This window comes from Hippichthys cyanospilos, chromosome 10, assembly GCF_059441005.1.
Source record: "Hippichthys cyanospilos isolate Australia breed blue-spotted pipefish chromosome 10, RoL_Hcya_1.0, whole genome shotgun sequence".
In the NCBI taxonomy this organism is placed as follows: Eukaryota; Metazoa; Chordata; class Actinopteri; order Syngnathiformes; family Syngnathidae; genus Hippichthys; species Hippichthys cyanospilos.
Window position 1 is genome coordinate 16,070,071 of NC_142378.1, and position 19,748 is coordinate 16,089,818.

The window sequence follows — 19,748 nt, forward strand, 5'->3', positions numbered from 1 at the left end:
ATATCAGGATAGTGATATTGGCCTTAAAGTCTTTGTAAATACATTTTTATCCTCTCAAAAGCTACAAATGTGTGTCTGACAAAAAAAATGCAATTTACCAAATATTTAATTCCATATCACCAAAATCCAATGCTAATTTCTCCACATTTGTACATTTTCAACATTTTTTTCAAACATTATCCTACGTCTTTTAAAACCTGAAGTCACTTCTCAAAACATTGATGACTAATAGCTGCTTTTTTTGTAGGCTTTCATGAATCCAGATTTAACATCTGGACCATGTTGTGTGTGTATTTTTGTTGTTTTTTGGCAAGTCAGCAGTGGAACAAGGAGTTGGGTTGATACAGGTCATGTGATTTCCCTTTAGTTGAAATAAAAATCAGCAGGCATATTTGTGTGTGCGTGGGAGGGTGCAAGTTGTCTCATGTTAGGCAAAAACTGTGTGGCAAGCTTACTTGACTGAAGGGAAAGGGGCAGGGCTCTCCTGAATCTGAACCAAAACATTTCCTCCTTCCTTTCTCGGGAAACGAAAGCCCCACTTTCATTTCAGCAGAACGCAAACCAAGTGAAAGCAACAAACAAGTTGACGGTGCCGAGGGTCGACACACTCACACACTCAACCTCAGCTAAGGTGAGACTTCATATTTTTATGGGCTTTACTTTGTTCTGATACAGTAGAAAATGACGCTAAATATATTTTTCAACAAATAGGGGTAAATTGGGCTGGATTTTCTCATTTAATGATATGATTCCGGACATTTTGTTAGGAGTCAAAGTACCATGCTGACAGTTGTCCTTAACATATTTGGCTACATTAAAGAGGGAAATATGAATGTGTTGTATGGTAAAAAATAAAATCTTGATTTGGTCATTCTAAACATTTGCTTGAAGTTGACTTAAAGAATAATTGATTCAGAGGAACCTACACCCATTACTGAATGGATTTTTTTTTTTTTCTTCAAACTCGTTAACCTGGAATAACGTGTGGTTTGTCGCTAAAGCTCACCTATAAATAGATTAGAAGGCATCTGTTGTTGAATACAATTAGTTTTCTGTTGGGCTTTTGGATGGAATTTTGGAATGAACCTAAAGTGCGCTAAACTTTTACAGGTGAACCTCTTTTGACCTTCTCTTAACATATTCACCTGGGTTTTCATTTGGAATTGTGGAACGTTTTGACAACAATGTACCACGAGACATTGAGCACCAGAAGGGAGCCCTATGAAAAGGATTCGCCTCTGTTCAAAGAACCAGTGGAGGAGGGTTCCTTCTCCCTCGACACAGAAAGGAGATTTCACCATGACCAGAGTCAGATGAGATACTTTGTAGAACCCGACAAGAGGCCAAATTTTGATCTGAGAGACGGCTACAATGACCGCTACATCAAACGAGATGAGAATGTGAAGAAAAATCTGGAACACATCCTGCACTGGATCTTGGCCAACAAATCGAAACTTATGCAAAAGGCTGCCGCATCGGCCGCTTCATCGTAAGTTGCTTCAGTGGTGCCTTGAGAAGAGTTGCCCAACTTTGACAGACGAGCAGTCTTTAGAATTTTTTTTCAACTCACTTTCAACAGCAAAGAAAATGACAAAAACAATGGAAACGACCTTCCTATACAGAGAGTACAGTAATCCCTCGTTTATCGCGGTTAATGGGAACCGAACCCCCCCGCGATAAGTGAAAAACCGTGAAAAAGCGTCAACCCCCCCCTCCCCCCCACACACACACACACACACACACACACAGAATGTTCGTGCATGTGTACGAGAGTACCTGAATTCAACATCTAACAATCTGGCATCTAACGTAAGTGAAGCAAGTAGCTGACCAGACATGATTAAAATAGCCCAGTTTACGCTTGAAATTCCAATTTATTACAAAAGATAAGAGGATCCCAAACCTTTCTTTCATCCTTGCGCAATCTCTTTCAGCCGCTCGTGTGTGATTGACTCGAGAACTGATTGGCCAAGCAAGGTCTCATTTAGCTCAAGGGGCACGCCTACAATACACGGGCTCCAATGAGGAGTGGATTTCAACTTCTGAACAGGAGTGGGTTACAGCTCTTGTCGTTGTTGGTTGAATGTTGTGCCGGGAGGCAATCACGCGTCTTGTAGGAGTGCCCAAATAATCAGCTGTCTAACATGACTTCTTTTAAAATATACAGTATATTTATTTAGTTTTACACATTAACATAAAAATTTACCCTTTATTTTTTCTGTTATTAAAATAAATACTAAAGCCCAAAATATTTCAGGGCAGTCAAATGTTTTGTCTGTTATTTATGTTTATTGTTGAAGCCGTTAAGGGACTAAAACGTATTTTAATCATTTTGAATTAATTTTAAACAACAAACATTCCTTTAATGAACAGACCCTAGTGCAAATACAATGTTGCCATTCAAAACAAAAATCATAATTAAAAATTATATTACTATCAATCACCAATTTTGCAAAAACATGCCATATAACGTCAATCAGATCGGCATAAAGTTGGGAAAAAAAAAATCCCTATCAGTTGCTTTCTAATTATAACTGTGGTCTGTTGAGTAGTGGTGAGCTGTTGTATTCTGCCCTCATGTGCCCAAAGTGTGCACACTAGAAGAACAACCAAAATATTCATTGACAAGAAGCAAAAACTATTTTATATTTTACAATATAATTATGTCACTCATTACAGTATGTTTTTAAAATGTTCATTATTATAGTGTCCTATTTTTAGATTTGAACAAGAAGTACCCGCAAAGGATTAATAGCATTTCAATGGAGAAATATAATTTGACTTAGGAGTGCCTTGACTCACAAGCGTGGTCATGGAACCAATTCAACTGGCATCTCAAGGCATCATTTGACTTTGGTTTCACCTATAATACAACTACTACAACCACATATTACATGCATACACACATACATAATACAACAACAATACACTTGCTTTTTTTTTTTTTACTCCCCAGACCTTTAGATGAATTTGACTTTGTGACATCACGAGGCCGTTTGACCAAAGTTTTATGCACACCCTACGAAGGACAAACTGAGTGGTCGCTGGCTGTCACCAAGTTTAAAGGAGTAATTTACATCAACGAAGTGGAAACGGACAGCGCTCGCCAGGGGCGGCAGAACCGCACTGAGAGTCACGAGGAGAACATATACTGGGGGTACAAGTTTGAGCAGTACATATGCGCAGGTATGATGTGCTGTTTTATTTGTGCGTGTGTGTGTATTTATATATATATATATATATATATATATATATATATATATATATATATATATATATATATATATATATATATATATATATATATATATATACATATATATATATATATATATATATATATATATATATATATATATATATATATATATATACATATATATATATATATATATATATATATATACATATATATATACATATATATATATATATATATATATATATATATATATATATCAGTGGTGGGCCAGCAAGGCCTTTTCTGCTGGCCTAGCATAAACTGACATTATCATAACTGTAATAAACATTAATAATTATAATAACTATAATGAGAAGCTTTTCTGGCACACCTCTAATGCTAATAGCCACAACCAGAAACAGCTTCACATCTTTCAAATTCATCACAACTCACCTTAAACGGCTCATGGATGTGTTAAAAACTTGCCTGACCTCCACTTACAACCTAGGCTAAACTTATCTCCTCCCCAAAACATAACTTGTCTCTCATTCCAGATTCATCACTTCAACATAATTCCTTGACAACTACAGTAATTACCACCAAGAAAGGGCATGTTGAATACACAGAGAGAGAGAAAATTTACTTAACACTTATTAAGTTATTATTTTCAAATCCATGTTTTGGAAGTTGCTCAATACTGGTGACCAAAAATTTTTCATAAATTCAATCAACATTTTTTTTCTCCCAAGACGAAAAAGATGGCTTACCTGATTCAAGCGGTGTGGTCAACTCCAACGAGGCCTACTACAGCGTGGTCCGAAGTCGTCTTTCGGGCCACAGGCTGCTGTATTCCGGTGAGGTGGACTGCCGGGACAAAGATCCGAGCGCTCCGGCTCCTCCCGCCTGCTACCTGGAGCTCAAGACGTCAGGAGAGTTGCGCACGGAAAAACAGCGGAGCAAATTTCGCAGGTTTGTTGTGCCTAATGGCAACGGTGGCACTATCACATTTTCCGCAATTTGGAAAGGCCAGATTAGAACGTGGTCAGAAAACAGACGCTGGTAAATCTCACGTATACAACTTCTATTTCTACTAACTCTACTTGTTCTTGTGAGCGGTCTCTGGGATAATTTTCTCATTAGGTTCAAGCTGCTCAAGTGGTGGGCACAGTCCTTCCTCCTGGGAGTCCCTCGCGTGGTGGCGGGCTTCAAAAATGACGACGGGATCGTCGTGTCCGTGCAGATTTACCGCACAGCCGAAATCCCACAGCTGGTGCAGGTAATTTTGTTAGGACACGTTGAAATAGGATCAGATCAACAAAACACCTGTCCTTTTTTGAGCAGGGTGAGCAGCTGGGTTGGAAGCCTGCAGTCTGCATGAATTTCTGCAGCGACTTCCTGTCTTTTTTGAAGCGTGTGGTGACCCAGGACGATCCTCAGTAAGTTCCCGGTTCACTTTCCTTTCATTGTGGGAATGATGAAGACCAGTCACGTGTCGTTGGCATCAAGCCCGAACCGCCTACAGTATGTCAAAATTTGGTATATTTTGGAAATGCCACAAAATCAAGGATATATACTATTCAGCTACAGCTACTCAACTATTTTTCACAATTCCCAAATATGCACATTTTTCCACATTCCACTCTACAATTTGTATTTAACCCTTCCAACTTTCTTCACCAATTCACACGATTCTGGCTTCAAACTGTTTAGTTCAGTGTTTTTCAACTATATTTTGACAGCCTACCCCTCCCAGAAAAGAGAAAACTTTTTGCGCCCCCCCCCCAGTCGATGCACTGACAATAGATAAGATTATTATTGATGAAAATTGTTTAAGTATACCAACACATGTATCCTTTTTAACATTAACGACAGAAAAACGCAATATAAATCAACTTTAAACAACTTAATTATTTTTATCACGTTTATACGGGCTACAGCTTAGTCTAAAACGGAAAAAAAGAAGCAAGTGCACCAAAGTGCCTGAAACTAAAAGAAAATGATGAAAATTATTAAATTATTACTTTATTGCGATTACATTCCACATCACAAAAATTAAGCCTTTTTCCTGGGAGCACCCCCCCCCCCCAGTAAAGCGCTTCTATTCTATTCTATTTTTAGAATCACTACACTATTTGTCCGACTGTATTTTCCTACTACTTCCATATTTCTCAACCTTTTCACGCATTACAATTGGAAATTGTTTGTTCCAGGACATTTGTCTTTCATTCTCAGGTTACTATTTCACACTGTTAGCATTCCAGTTGCTATTGCTAATATGTTAACAATTATCATTAGGAATAGTACATATCAAAAATAAACAACCAGATACAAAAGTTCTTCTTGATTTTACATTTGCTCAATTTCATCCAATTCTATGACATTTCAAGTTCAGGTCAGCTTTTCAGCATTTACACAAATGTTCCAATGAGAAATCATTTCATCAGTTTTTTGGTTTTAAACAATTAATTTCTGGTATTCCAGAGTGGTGTATCTGTTCTCCCGAAGAGCGCTTAGTGACGTGACCTTCACTGTCCACAGGGAATCTTCTTACTCCTTCCTGCCAGACTGGTATGTGAAGGAAATGAACTAAAGACTTCACACTACCCTTATTTTATTCTCATTTTAACTATGGATGCAAAATAAGAACCGCCACAAAGTACGTAATACAGGATCATATTGCTTGCCTATGAAATATTTGAGCATAAAAAGGGACTTACTTTCTATCATGTTTTCACTCTGTGTATCATTGACAATTTAAAAATTAAAAACATTGGGAAATGAATAGCCCTACTACTTGAGTGTCTATTTTTTGCATCACTTTTATTAACTCATTTTTAATCACCAAATACACAAATGTATTTTAAGTGTACACAATTAAATGCCATATACTGTAATTTGATCCGTAGTGTTACAATATCTATATAAAGTATATCAAATATGAACCAAAAAAAAGTCAAATATGACTAGTCATCTTCAGTGTTGACTAAAATCCAAAACTGGATGACGTTGGTTTGGGCAAGGCAATAATAAAGGTCATTTTAATCTCATAAATGGTTTTAGGGGTGGCCCGGTGGCACACCGGTTAGCAAGTCCACTCGGCAGCGCAGTTGTTGCGGGTTTGCTTCAGGCTTTGGCTTTGTTGTATGGAGTTTGCGTGTTGTCCCCGTGCCTGCTCTAGTTTCTCTCCACGTTCCAGAAACATACACGGCAGATAGATTGGACACTTCGCAATGCCCTTAGGTGTGTTTGTGAATAAACCGAATCTTAAGACTGCACAAAAATGCGCAAATAACTCATTTGCTTTTTTATGTGTACTTTATCTCCTCTTGTTGATGATGCATATTTGAGAGGAGACAAGAAAGCTTCACTCGTCCCACCCCTTAGTAGTGCATCAACTGGTGCTGAGATTTTGACTGCGAGTGACTATCCCACTCACTGCTTAAGCTTCCTGTGCAGGCCCGGGAGCTTGAAGGTAGAAGCTGTGATTTCATACAAGATGAACATAAGGATGACCGTCAGCATCATCTGAAGCAGTTTGGCATCCAGGCCTTTGTACAGCCCCTCAACACCATGCTTTCTGTCACAAAAAGGACAAGTGTTGATTAATCAACCACTAGGCATCATTCCGGTAAACAAATTGCTTCTGGACTTGAAACTGATACCAGACCATTTAGCTCCTGTTGCACTTCAACATAGATTCGAGTTAAAGGATGAAAACTAGCATTTTCCTACACATCAATACATTTCACAAACGTCTTAATAACATACCTGTGACATATGTCTTAAAAAAAAAAACCTGGATCAAAGGTGACAGCACATTTTCACTCTATTCTAACGAATGAGCCACCGCACATACTCGCACTTGCTTTGACTTCCACGCTCCCATGTTAAAACATTTCTCAGATATTTGGAAGATTTAACTGGAGTAGATGAAAAACCCAATACCCAACAGACAGTACAGTGATGATTGGATTTAAATGAAGGACCAAACTGTTGATCTAAAGCCATTGTTTTAAAAAAAATAAATAAATAAAATTGTCATTCGACTGTCGGCCGGCAAAGCTTCAGTCCATCCTGAAAGGGAGACACGTTTTTTGACTGTCTCACTTGTAGCTACTGCTTTTCAGGATGGTCTTGAAAACTAAAATGCTACTGTATATACCGAAATACAGAACGATTAGTAAAGATAACAACGAATAAAAGCATAGATCTTTAATTGCTATTCATTCAAAAATGTTTATAGTGAGTTATTTTTGCTTGAAATGTATAGTATGATTGTAATTTTTTTATGTTTTATCATCATCTATCCTTTTGCGCCAAGTTCATTGCTCAAGTCTGCTTTCTGTAAACTCTTCTCCAGGACATCCTTGCAAAAGAGATGTAAAACGCAATGGAACTCTACCTGGTTAAATAGAGATTACATTTTTTATTTGTTGTTTTATGGCCATGTATATAAAATGGTATAAATGTATATGCTTAGAAAGAAAATGTAGTGACATTCTACTTTGACATTTAAGGCTTCATCGGTAGTATAAATTGCATATAATTGTCAACGTGCAAATTTTATAGTCGTCCTACCAGCAAAGTTAAGACGGTCCATGTGCCGGTGATTATCAAGCATATCAGGCTGCACTTCGTGGCCCAATCTCAAAATCTTCACTACATTTTACGGTCCTCATTGAAGTGTACACGTAGTAGAAGTGCACGTAGTGTTTGAGAGCTTAGATTATAAGCATGCGAAAATTGCAGAAGCGAGAGAGTGCGTGTTACGTCATCGACTTTGTCATCTAGTGCTCAAGGGGAGCCGGCGCTCTGAGGTTGCGCATGCGCATTTTGCCGATACCGCACAGGATTCAAATAGTTGTCACGACAACCACAAAAGTTCACAATGCGACTCTTGCAGCTCAAAAAACACTCGTCCAGAAAGAAGAGAGATTACACAACAGCGCAGTTAATAATTATCACCTCTTATTTAATCAGCGTGTTTTCCGGCAGCGTTTTCCACCTAAATCAAGACTCCGGTTCAAATGTTCGCAAACCGAAAAGTTGGTACTGCGGGCACGGTTCAAGGTGCTGAAGTGCGGCGGCCAAATAATCGGAACAGAAAAATCGCTCGGGAGAGACGACAAGGTTTCGGTGTCCAGGAATTTCCCGACGGCTCCAGATATGAAGGAGAGTTTGTCAATGACCTCAAACACGGCATGGGACGGTACACCTGGAGAAGTGGAGAGGTAAGGTGAAGGTGAAATGGAGAGAGACGCATCAAGTCGGCTTCATTTCACTAGCTGATGAAAATGCTCAGGTTTTTCACCAGCTTGTTCTTGTAAAACACCATTTATTCAGAATCCATTAGATCCGTCTGATTCACTGGACCAAATGCAAAATAACTACATTTTTCGTGTGGTTTACTGTAATTGCATGTGTTGTTCATCCTCGGAACGTGTTGTCAGTTTGCCTCTTTGAACCAAGTAACCAAAATACCATAAACCTCCCTGACAGTCGTTTTTTTTTCCAAGTCTTCATTATGAGTTTTGTAACAAGAGAATTACTATTAATATCCTTCACAGTTTTGGATCCCGTCAATTTGTTCAAATGTGACTAATTTTGTGCCGAGGCCAGCAAGGTATTCGCTGCTGGCCTAAAAATACTCAAAAAGCATTCATATATTGTCTGTTCTCTGAATGACATCCATTTTTTGCAGTGCTTCTGGTCTATATCTTATACTAGAGTTTTTCCATTTAAAAACTTAGATAAAAATGTGGTATTGGTTCAACTAGCTGATGAAAGACTTAGGTATATCTTTTACATTGATAAAAAATTCATATTTTGTGTCAGTTCAGTGCTAGGTCATCCAATAGGAAAAGTGAACATGTGGGATTTTGGCCCAACATGGGGGGGAATTGTCACACTACAAGGGTAAGATGTCACATTGGATTTTTTCAAGAACAACATTATCTTTTTTTTTTAAATGAAAGTGAACATTGACATCAGACAGACAATGTGCCAGTGAATACATATTAACACAAAATAGTCTGCAACATGCACTTTGCCTATTTTACCTAGTATCTTTAGCCACCAGTCGGACTCATTGGCTCATCCATTGCATATTATGCACCGCATCCAGATTTCTCTTGAGTGGCTGTTTCCGAAAGACTACATAAAACAGCAATTTTTTTTTTTCCTTTTGCCACATGTGAAACTTACCCCGAAATGTCTGCGAACAAGTAGCCCCAAACTACCACGTTTGCTAATGTAAGCTCTATCTTATTATTTGTTAGTTATTTTAAAACAGAACAAAGACAAGAATATGACCGGAGGCATTCATCTCTTCTTTAAAAAATCACATCGATCACTGATTAGACTCTTTGACTCTGTTTTATTGTTTGTTAGTTTGTTTTTTACTTCGGATTGTGCAAAATAGTTCATGATGCTCACCTTGGCTCGCAATGCACTACTATCTTTTCAGAGAGGACATGACCCCTGGCCATGTAAAAGCAGAAAAGTAGTAATCCACTTCGTTGCGTCCTCTAGCGGAGAAGATAATTGCAACGTAATGGTTTAACCCGTGCGACAACTAGCCCTGGTCTCTTAAAGCCTTCCTAATTTGATGTGTGCAGTTCTATGAGGGGTCTTTCTATCAAGACTACAGACATGGTGATGGAATTTACTGTTGGCCCACAGGCAACAAATTCATCGGAAAATTCTACCTTAACTGGCGAGAAGGATATGGAAAACATATCTTTCCTGATGGAGCCACATTTGAGGTAATCTTAATGAAATGACCATCAATTGTGAGTAGTACAAATACTTGATATTGGTACTTTCAAAAACATTAGTACTTCTACTTCAGTACAAGGTGCAGATTTTCACCCACTCTGTTGACTATACATGCTGAATGCCAACAAGATCTTTTTGACTTTTTTCAGGGTTTGTACCATGCCGACCAGAGATTTGGTCCAGGTGTGCTTAGCGAGCCAACAGGATGTCAAGATGTTGGCTTGTGGCACGGGAATTATTTGGTACAAATATGTAACTCTGTTCAAGGGAGCTTCAGCCTGAAAAACATGACTGAATATGCTTCCTACTTGGAGCACAACACTGGCTCACATCGTCAGAGTCAGGTAAAATATGCACCCATGATAATTGTTGAATAATGTTTCAAAAAGTTGTTTAATAATACTGTTTAGTATTGGTCAACAAAATCATTACTCATCGCAGACTTTCCATGTTGACTCATTGCATGCTTTCCACGTTTGAAATTATATTTAGTCTACATCAGTTTGTATAATGAATATGAACATCAATATTTGCCTTTTTACTAGGATGATTTACTCTCGAATGGACTTCAGGCAAACGGCAAAAAAGAATCTGAGGTAAATATGATAACCCTAACCCTATGTGTCAAACTCTGGTCCCCGAGGGCTGGAATCCTTCGTGATTTCCAGGTTCTTCTCCCCAAAACACCTGATTCAAATGATTGGCTCAGCAGCAAGCTCTGGAGGTGCTTGAAAATCAACCCAATCATTTTAATCAGGTATGTTTGGGTGGGATGCATCCCTCCCAAACATAAAAGCAATAGCCAAATGCCTATCCCAAAGCCATAGGCATTTGACTACAATTCCGTGATCAACAAAACGTTGTTTTTCAATTGATTGGTTTGTTGTTACATTGAACTCTTTTTCTAGTCTTGATGTCTTTTTCGGAATCCGTTAGAGCCGTCTGGCCCAAATGCAAAATAGCTAAACTCAATTTCGAAGGGCCATTAGCCGTCATGTTTTAGATGTTTCCCTGTTCCGACACCTGATTCAAATGATCCAAATGAGACTTTCTACCCGCCATTGTCCACAAAACAAGATTAGAAAATACAATGAAAAGAAAGAAAACGCCACCTTAGCACACCGTGAGACTGCACTTTGTGGTAGAAATGTGGTGGAATTTGTGAACACATTTGTAATAGCTCTCGGTGAAAAACCTGGAGATTACAATGTGAAGACAATTGCACATTGTTAATGCAATCAGCAGGAAATATTTGTTTGCTCGCATGATCTACAGTTGAATTGGAAAATCCTTTTTGACACTGCCATGATTTGTATTGGACAGCTCACGAAAAGGATGCTCCATCACCTATTGTAAAAAAAAAAAAAAAAAAACAATGTTCTGACACAATCCTGTGCATTGTATACCAGTGTTTCATTAAGAGCTGATGGGTTTAGTCTTTTTTTTTTTTTTTGTTGATTCCAAGTCCAAACATAATTAACATTTTTTTTTTAAATTCAGCTTCATCATGGAGTTTATTCATTGAACTCACCCCAATGGTTTCTTCTCCCGTAGACAGAGGAAATTGACAATTTGCTGTTGTACGACGATGGCACAACACTCCCTTACGGGATTGAGAATTATACCACCAATGGTCACCACCTTCCATTGCCTCCAGATATTATAAGAGAGCTTGACCAGCGTTTTTACGGCCAGCTGTGGGAACCTGATTCTCACCAGTATGAAGTTTTCAAACGAGATCCACTCTCCACCCAGCCAATAGCAGCCAAAATGTTGGCTCATATTCACAAGCACAGGTTATATGCAACTTCTTTGTAAACAATACTTTATGTACACAAAGAAAACCTGCATGAAAACAATTATGAAGTTAAAATAGGGATTGCGATTTGTATGTTTTAGACGGCAATCTGAAACTTTGGACTGGGATGTGGCAGAAGTTTTTTCATTAAAAAGAGAGAGTTTTGGTCCTAGAGGACCTTTGGAATTAACATCAGAGCTGCTGATCCAGCATGCTTCCAGAGGAGAACGTCAGGCTGTCTTAAATATCCTCCTGGATGGCGTTGTTCACCCTGACGTTGCAGATTCTCAGGGAAACACCGCATTGATTGCTGCTGTGGTAAACTCAACTTGGGGTTTTTATATTTATTTTGTGCATCTGTATGTATTGCTTTTCAACTGACCTGCTTCCTATCTGATTTTTTTGATTGTGCTGGCAACTGTTCCTGTGTTCTACAGGTAAACTCCCATGATGATATGATCCACTTACTGTTAGACATGGGTGCAGATATGGACAAGCTCAACAGCGAGGGCTTGTCAGCCTTGTCTGTGTGTCATGTCCTCTACTATCCTTTTCAGCCTTTTTACTTGCTTCCTGGAGCCCGAGGCAAAACACAGGTGCCATATATGTATATATTTATCTCTCTCTCGCTCTCTCTCTCTCTCTCTGAGATATATATATATATATATATATATATATATATATATATATATATATATATATATATATATATATATATATATATATATATAGATAGATAGATAGATAGATAGATAGATAGATAGATAGATAGATAGATAGATAGATAGATAGATAGATAGATAGATAGATAGATAGATAGATAGATAGATAGAGATATACTTTGTTCTTTGTCTCATCAGAGTGTGCCATTGTGTGGAAATTCACCTCGGGCAAGCACACAGGATTCTGCTGCAGACTCATCTTGCCAAACCTCAGACAGACCTCAAACAAGTGATACTGTTAAAACCAACTGGGATTGTACCTCTGCTCAGTAGGCATTTGACTTTCTTTCTTTCTTTCTTTCTTTCTTTCTTTCTTTCTTTCTTTCTTTCTTTCTTTCTTTCTTTCAGTGGTTCTCCCATCCATGCGTTACATAATCTTACATACATAGTTTCTTCAGCATGTCCTGGGTCATCCCTAGGACCTCCTCCCTCACCACCCTCCGTTAAGCATCCTAACCAGATGTCTGAACCACGTCAACTAGCTCCCCTACGATTTTTTTTATACAATTTGAAATCTGAAGATTATGGTGCTCTTGTAACATTAGAATAGAACATTGTTGAATTGTAGCGAAATTAACACCTTCAAATTCATTTTTCTTTCTGTATATTGTACATGTACTCAAGATGAATTCACACAGACAGTGCAGCAACATGCATGAAATTATTTACTAAAGCTAAAAATGTAATTCCGACAACCAAAATGCTTTCAATTCTTCAAACTAACCAAATATTTACCGAGGTGACATTGTTATTTTCTCGGGCTGACCATAGGTCTCAAACTCCAGTCCTCGAGGGTCGCAATCTTGCATATTTTCAATGCTCTTTAATACATCTGATTCAAATGATTAGCTCATCAGCAAACCCACAGGCACTTGAAAATGATCCTAATCATTTGAATCAGGTGTGTTTAAGAGTGCAGCATGGAAAACATGCAGGATTGCAGCCCTTGAGGTTTGAGACCTATATGTTGATAACCTAGAATAACATTCAGCCTACAGCTGTGCATTTTCAAAAGTAATCGCTGGAATTTCATGACCTCTTTAATGTGCTTGAAAGACAGTGTTCAAACTGAAAGCTTTTTCTAAACTTTTGACTAAATGTAAATGTTTAGGTTGGCCATTATTTTTGCCAATATATTTTAAATTAAGTGAAATAGTGCTGAATGTAATTGGAGCTGCTAGATGACAAAATGGAGGGAATTTGGGGGGTTTCGTGAAGGCACTTCAGGTAGTAGCTTAGATTTTAAGGAGGTATTCATGGTGGTTGAAAATGAGGAGAAAAAAATGGACTTGTAATGGAGTAATACGGTAAGTGTACAGCAAACAGATCCTTCCGTTTCAACATATTGTTCTACCCCCCCCCAGGATGCAAAAGGAATTGTCAACAGGCACTATTGTTCCTCACAGCAGTTGCAGTGAGCTTTCCGCCCTCCTGAATAATCGTGAGAGCCCTCTGGAAGATCACCAATTAACGGAATGTGACACAGAGCAAATTGTTGGAAATGACCAGGAGAGAAACAGGAAGGAGACATATTCTGTGACTAATAGAGAGGGACGAGTAACAACCGGAGTGGATGAGGCACAATCAGGTGAGGACTGTGGTCAAAGGAAATTGAGAACTTTGACGAAGGATGAAGACAAAAACAAGGAAGACAAAAACAATCAAGAAGAGACAGCGCTTTTTCCGGAGCGTTCCATACAGGTGAAGGATGGTCACATTGTACTGGGCCATGTGAAGTGGAAAGAATATTCATCTCAAAGTACCAAGGTATGCCACGCAAAGATTTTTTTTTTTTTCCTAGATTTGACATTTGTAAGATATCTAAGTGTTTCCTCGTGTCCGTGCAGGAGGATGATAACAAAAATCTGGACACAACACAATCCATCTCCAACTATAGATTGAAGGGCCTGCAGATCTCGGAGGAAATTCTACAGAAAGCAGCTGAAGCTCTGAGCCACAGCGAGTTGTCACAGCATTCAGATTCTCAGGAGATTGTGCGCAGAATGGCCGCCATGAAATTTGAGTATGTTTGAGTCACTTCTACGTTTTCCCCTGAGCGTATCCATCAATATGTTTGTATTTGTTTGTGGGACCAGGCACCGCATTCGTTGGCACACACTGAAGCTGCTATTGGACCGAGGGGCTGACCCCAATGCTTCGATGGCCCCCTTACCTGTCCTCTTTTTGGCCATTATGGCAGCAGATACCGAGGCTGTAAGGAAACTTCTAATGTGTGGTGCTCGAACAGATACTTTTCTTTCATCCGAGGTATCGAATCATGATTCCTTAGATGTTGTTAGTAGCAGTTGTCCCAACTTTTTTTTTTTGCACAGCTTATGCCTCCTTTCACCGCTTATGTTGCCAGCTACCTATTTGACTGTGTTTTAGATGAGAGGCCTTTATCCTCTACATGTGGCTGCTGCACTGCCAGGCCCAGAAGGTCCCAAAATCACAGAACTGTTGCTGCATGTTTTATCTGACCCGGACGTACGGGCATGTGACTGGCATGAAACCTATGTACTCGATAAGGTGTCTATATTCATCTGTTCAAAGTAAAAATCGGCAGAAGTATTAATGATGTCTTACTGTGTCTTGCAGGTGTCCATGAAGACAAGAAAATCACGAAGAGCCAAAGAGAAGCTTCTTCCTGAAGAAGGAGGTCGGACAGCTCTGCACTTGGCCTGCCAGAGAGAAAGTGATCACTACGTAAGTACTAAGGCTCCGTTCAGACTGTGAGGTTTATCTCTTGTCATCTAACCTGAAAATGAGGGCTGACTTGACATTGGTTTTAGCAAGTGTCCAAATGGGACACGGCCCTGTTCATACTGGGCCAAATCATGGACCCAACTGACAAGATGCTGTAGGAACAACATCAGAACAGAGATGTTGCTGTCCCACCTGTCGAGTTTGACATCATATAGTTACAACAGCGGCAACGATGAACTTGAGTCTGAAATCCATGCAGAGCGTGGGCGTGTTTGGATAGACAGTGCGTTTCGCTTCCATTAATTTTATTATTTTTCATTCGGCCTCTTGGGCTTGAACTGCTTCTATCTATACTACCAGACATGCCGGAGCATTATGTTGGAGCCGTCAGTCAAATCCCATCTGTTTGTTTGGAGCTGTTCAGACTGAGACCTATCCTGTCAAGATCAGATCTGAAACCGCCTTCCAAATGTGGTCTGAATCCATAACCGCAAATATTAGATTTCATGTGCTTTATGACTGTTCAGACTACAAAAGAGCCATTCTGTTTCAATCAGCGTGATACATCTATATGCTGTATTTAGATCATCATGGCCTCATTTACTGTATAATGCTTTAAGATAAGTAGGTATCCCCACTTACAAATTTCAAGGGTTCTTTTTTGGTCAGACAACAAATTCAAATAAAGAAGCCATCTGCACACAAGTTTGCTCCCAAAGCAACAAAAGCCTGGAACATGAGAAAAGTTCTACAAATGAATGGTGATTTGGCATTATGTTGCTTCTTCTACTTGCCTGTTTTGCTTTGTCCATGTGTTTCAGAATGCCAGCAAGGTGGTATCCCTGCTGGTCTCCCATAGAGCCAGAACAGACCTCATCTGGAGTGGACACACACCTCTCTCATTGGCTATATCAAGTGGCAATGACATGGTGATGGGACCTTGACACACACAGTTACACACAGACTGAAAAGTCTACTTAATTCAGTGCAACTCTTGATTATTTTGACTTTTTTCCCATGCAGGCAGTGAAGGAGCTGTTAAAAGGAGGTGCAGATCCCAACGTTCGCTTGGGTTGTGGCCTTTGCAATGCTCTATGTGTGGTCACGAACCTCAGCTACCCCTTGGATGACAAAAGGGCAAAACTGGTATTTACTTATACACATTCAATCATTCACCCAAGTACACAGGTAATATCAAACGTTTGCTGCAGTCTTTGAACGCCCACCGCGTCTGGAAATTTATTTAAAAATAAAAAAGCAGGTAATCCTGCAAAAACAATCCACTTATCCACCCCCAAAATCTCTTGGTGTCTTGGTGGGTGAAGGGTTGTGATGTGTCCCTGACAGTTGTGAGGTTCAGTGTGACAATATTCAACCCTTGTATGACCTACCTGAAGGTCATACAATGACATTGTGATGTTGTGTCTTTTTTCCATGCTTGCATAGCTTTTCTCTGGGTACGTCTTTTTTCCACTTTTCAGGAACATTTGCATTTTTTTGCCTTTGTCACAGTTGGACATGTTAGAAAAGTCTGGTGCTGATATGTTGAAACCAGTCCAGGTCGGGGACACTTTAGGAAATGTCGTTGACTACGCATATCACTCCTTTGACCAGGTAAGATAACTTCATTTTGATGAAATACAATCCCTGTGAATCCCTGTGGCATTATTTTACAAATTATGGAAATTCCTTTGATTTTTTTACAATATCATAAAAGAATCAATGGGGAAAACACTAGGGAGCTGTTATTTCCAGGAGATGATTAAAGCACGTCAAATTTCAAAATGCAACAATTCTGACATTTCTTTGATTGCAGCTGAACGTGCACATTTTTGAGTACAAAAATAACCATTGTCCAAATTTTGGACCGTATAAAACCATTATAATTACAATTTTTAGATGAATTTAAATAGGATTTATGACTGATTTTCCTGCAATTTTGCAACAGTTTGTTGAGCAGCGGTCAAACGATGTCAGCAAAACAGATAATTCTTTGTTGACTTGTGTTTTAGATCCGGACAGTAGGTAGCAGTAGAGACCAATTAATGGCTATGTCTTAGTTACTTCACAGGCTACAAAGACAGACCGTACCATTTTTCGATTTTTGGTGGATGTTAAATTTAACGTACATATATATGGCCACCGAAAAATTTGAGTGGTTGAAAGAAAAACATATACATAAATAATTTTATTTATTACGCCTTTAAAAGCATTTAGAAAATTAGAGGAAAAAATGCAATGTGTATAGTTTGCAAAGTGTGCACAAAAGGTTAAGACAAACCAGTGTGTCTGAATGTGCACAATGTGCACTGGCTTACTGGTGTTTGGTGAAACAGGTGGGGCTCAGTAGGCTCCCCCTATTGAGGTTAGGAACCACTATGCTTGGTGTAAACGCTTAAATATACTGTATCATGTGTGTAATTTTTCCTAATACTCTAATATTGCACTTTTGTCTAGGACTTGCGTATTGCCCACACACCTTTCCACATTCTCGATATGGAGGAGAGGGAAGTATACAAAGCACGCCGTCACGTCCTCAGCAAGATGGGAAACCTGCTGATTGAAAAAGCTCTCCAAAGAGAGAGAGAACAACTGGAGAAAGAAAAGGAACTCCCATTGAAATGTAGGTTCAAATAAAGTTGTTGTGGTGACTGTTAAAAAGAGAAATTTGTCCAAATAGGTCAAAGACCCCTTTCTTCTACTGATGCCGACATCAGCGATACAATTAAACTTCTCGCGCCAGGACAACAAAGGTACATTAAACACATCAAAATCCTCGCATATTCTACAGACATACTCTGCTTCTCTGATTTTTTGTTCTTAAATGAATCTTTTCTAAGGTCGCCTTTATTCAAGTTCTGCTACCACTGCGGTCGCTCTGTTTTTGTGAAGCTCACTGCTTGTACCCGCTGCCACAATGTTTTCTTTTGCTCCACGTCTTGTAAACTTCGAGCATGGGGTGACAGACACAGCAAGGAGTGTCTGCGGGAATCAGGTGAGAATCTGAACCCGTTTTATCAATTGACGTCAGGGCGTGAAGGAAAGACTGACTATTTTTCAATCTCTCCCTAACCAGCCTCTGGTGACAGTAGCAAGAGAGCATTCCTGCTTCCGAAGCGACACTCAAAACGGTCAACTAATATGTTCAAATCTATCAAAATCCCCACATCTAAAAATGTCCAATTAAAATCCAAAATGGTGGGATTTCGAGATGTCTCGAAGAGCCAACCTGTTGACCTGAATGAAAACTACAGCTACAACTGAAAAAAATGAGTGACTCCTAAATTAGCTGGCAAATTCTGATTTGTTACTTCTTTTACTCATTGTCATGTTTTTATTTATTTTTTATTTTTTTAATAATGAGGCTACATATTGGGCAAGATCTTTTCTGATTCAACTATAGTTTTATGATGACTTTTTTTTTTCTTATGTGGCCATGTTTCTGTGAACTGAACTGTGATCTGAGAGATATAGCACACACTACTTACGGTACTGAAATTGCAAAAAAAAGCTTTTATTTTTATTATTCTCGAATTGTGAAAAAGTCTTAAATTAGATTATAGTAGATTAGTATATTGTAGATTATTTTTTCACTTTTGTAGCTTGTGTACAGTGCCATCCTTAGGCCAAAGTGACGACTTTTGCAGACTGAATCGTTTATGCAATGCGTTTTAACGGTATATTTGTATCAAGAGTAAACCCTATTTTACTGATTAGGTATCCTTCAGGTATCCGGTTTTCTGTGGTTCTTGTCAGCGCTGCTTCCAATCGTCATACAGTCCATACAAAAAACTAGCTGCATTAAAATGTTACAGACACACATAAACACACATTTAAACTTTAATTTCGCTTGTATGAAGTGAATAATGGCACTTATGTCTTTAAGTATAAATGAAGTTTACATTGAAATTCTACCTCAATAAAAACATGTGATGACCCCAGGGAAAATGATTTGTTTTTGCCATGTGAAATGTAATTATGAGAAAATAAGGATTTGCATCTTTTTTTTCCCAGGCATTTTCATGCACTTTTTTTTTCCTGCTGAGACAAACCTTTAATCTGTATAAATGCTGTTAAATGCACACACAAAAAAGTAGTTTACAGCTGTTGAAAGTTGGTTTGTATCGCTTTTTCCTTTCGTCAATGTTGGAAATGATAGTTTTGGGAATACATATACAATTTTTGCAAAATATAATTTGAGAAGCATTGGTATAATAGTTTGAATGGAAAAATCTCATCTAACTCAAATAGAGGGGGGCGTTTCCATTATGCTCTTTTCTCAGGGGCGTTTTGGAAGTCACTCTTCAGTGATTTTCCAAAACATGGATAAAATCGAAGATGCAAGCTGGTACCATATTCCTGATTTGCACTTTGCTCTAGTACAATCGTGTAAATGGTTCTTTAAATAATCTTAACATGATACTTTTATTATGAGATCTAAAAAAAACCGGCCTTTATGACGTCGGCAAAAGCTAAATATAAACCAAGATTTCCTAAAAAAAAAAAAAAAAAAAAAAAAAAAAAAAACCTAAGAAGTCTTTGCGATGACGCGGGTTATTTTTCG

General features: G+C 38.6%; 2 protein-coding genes across 3 annotated transcripts; both read left to right on the forward strand.

Annotated features, from left to right (window-relative positions):
* Positions 1 to 470: 470 nt before the first annotated feature.
* LOC148417289 (decapping and exoribonuclease protein-like) lies at positions 471 to 5,963 on the forward strand. The gene is made up of 7 exons (XM_088425478.1): positions 471 to 631; positions 1,111 to 1,489; positions 2,957 to 3,186; positions 3,931 to 4,150; positions 4,322 to 4,457; positions 4,523 to 4,617; positions 5,663 to 5,963. The coding sequence occupies exons 2-7, from the start codon at positions 1,185 to 1,187 to the stop codon at positions 5,769 to 5,771; spliced, it is 1,095 nt and encodes a 364-aa protein (XP_088281604.1). The 5' UTR covers positions 471 to 631; positions 1,111 to 1,184; the 3' UTR covers positions 5,772 to 5,963.
* A 2,123-nt stretch (positions 5,964 to 8,086) lies between these two features.
* Positions 8,087 to 19,132, forward strand: LOC148417290 (ankyrin repeat and MYND domain-containing protein 1-like). 2 transcript variants are annotated; one of them, XM_088425604.1, is made up of 20 exons: positions 8,087 to 8,412; positions 9,799 to 9,945; positions 10,108 to 10,302; positions 10,504 to 10,554; positions 11,513 to 11,754; positions 11,858 to 12,074; positions 12,194 to 12,352; positions 12,617 to 12,747; positions 13,843 to 14,245; positions 14,326 to 14,501; positions 14,575 to 14,746; positions 14,867 to 15,007; positions 15,077 to 15,184; positions 16,006 to 16,113; positions 16,208 to 16,330; positions 16,697 to 16,798; positions 17,642 to 17,807; positions 17,865 to 17,937; positions 18,025 to 18,179; positions 18,261 to 19,132. In XM_088425604.1, the coding sequence occupies exons 1-20, from the start codon at positions 8,209 to 8,211 to the stop codon at positions 18,446 to 18,448; spliced, it is 3,261 nt and encodes a 1,086-aa protein (XP_088281730.1). In that variant the 5' UTR covers positions 8,087 to 8,208; the 3' UTR covers positions 18,449 to 19,132. The 2 variants fall into 2 exon arrangements, with proteins under 2 accessions (XP_088281730.1, XP_088281731.1); XM_088425605.1 differs by having other exon boundaries at positions 14,575 to 14,692.
* The last annotated feature ends 616 nt before the right edge of the window (positions 19,133 to 19,748 follow it).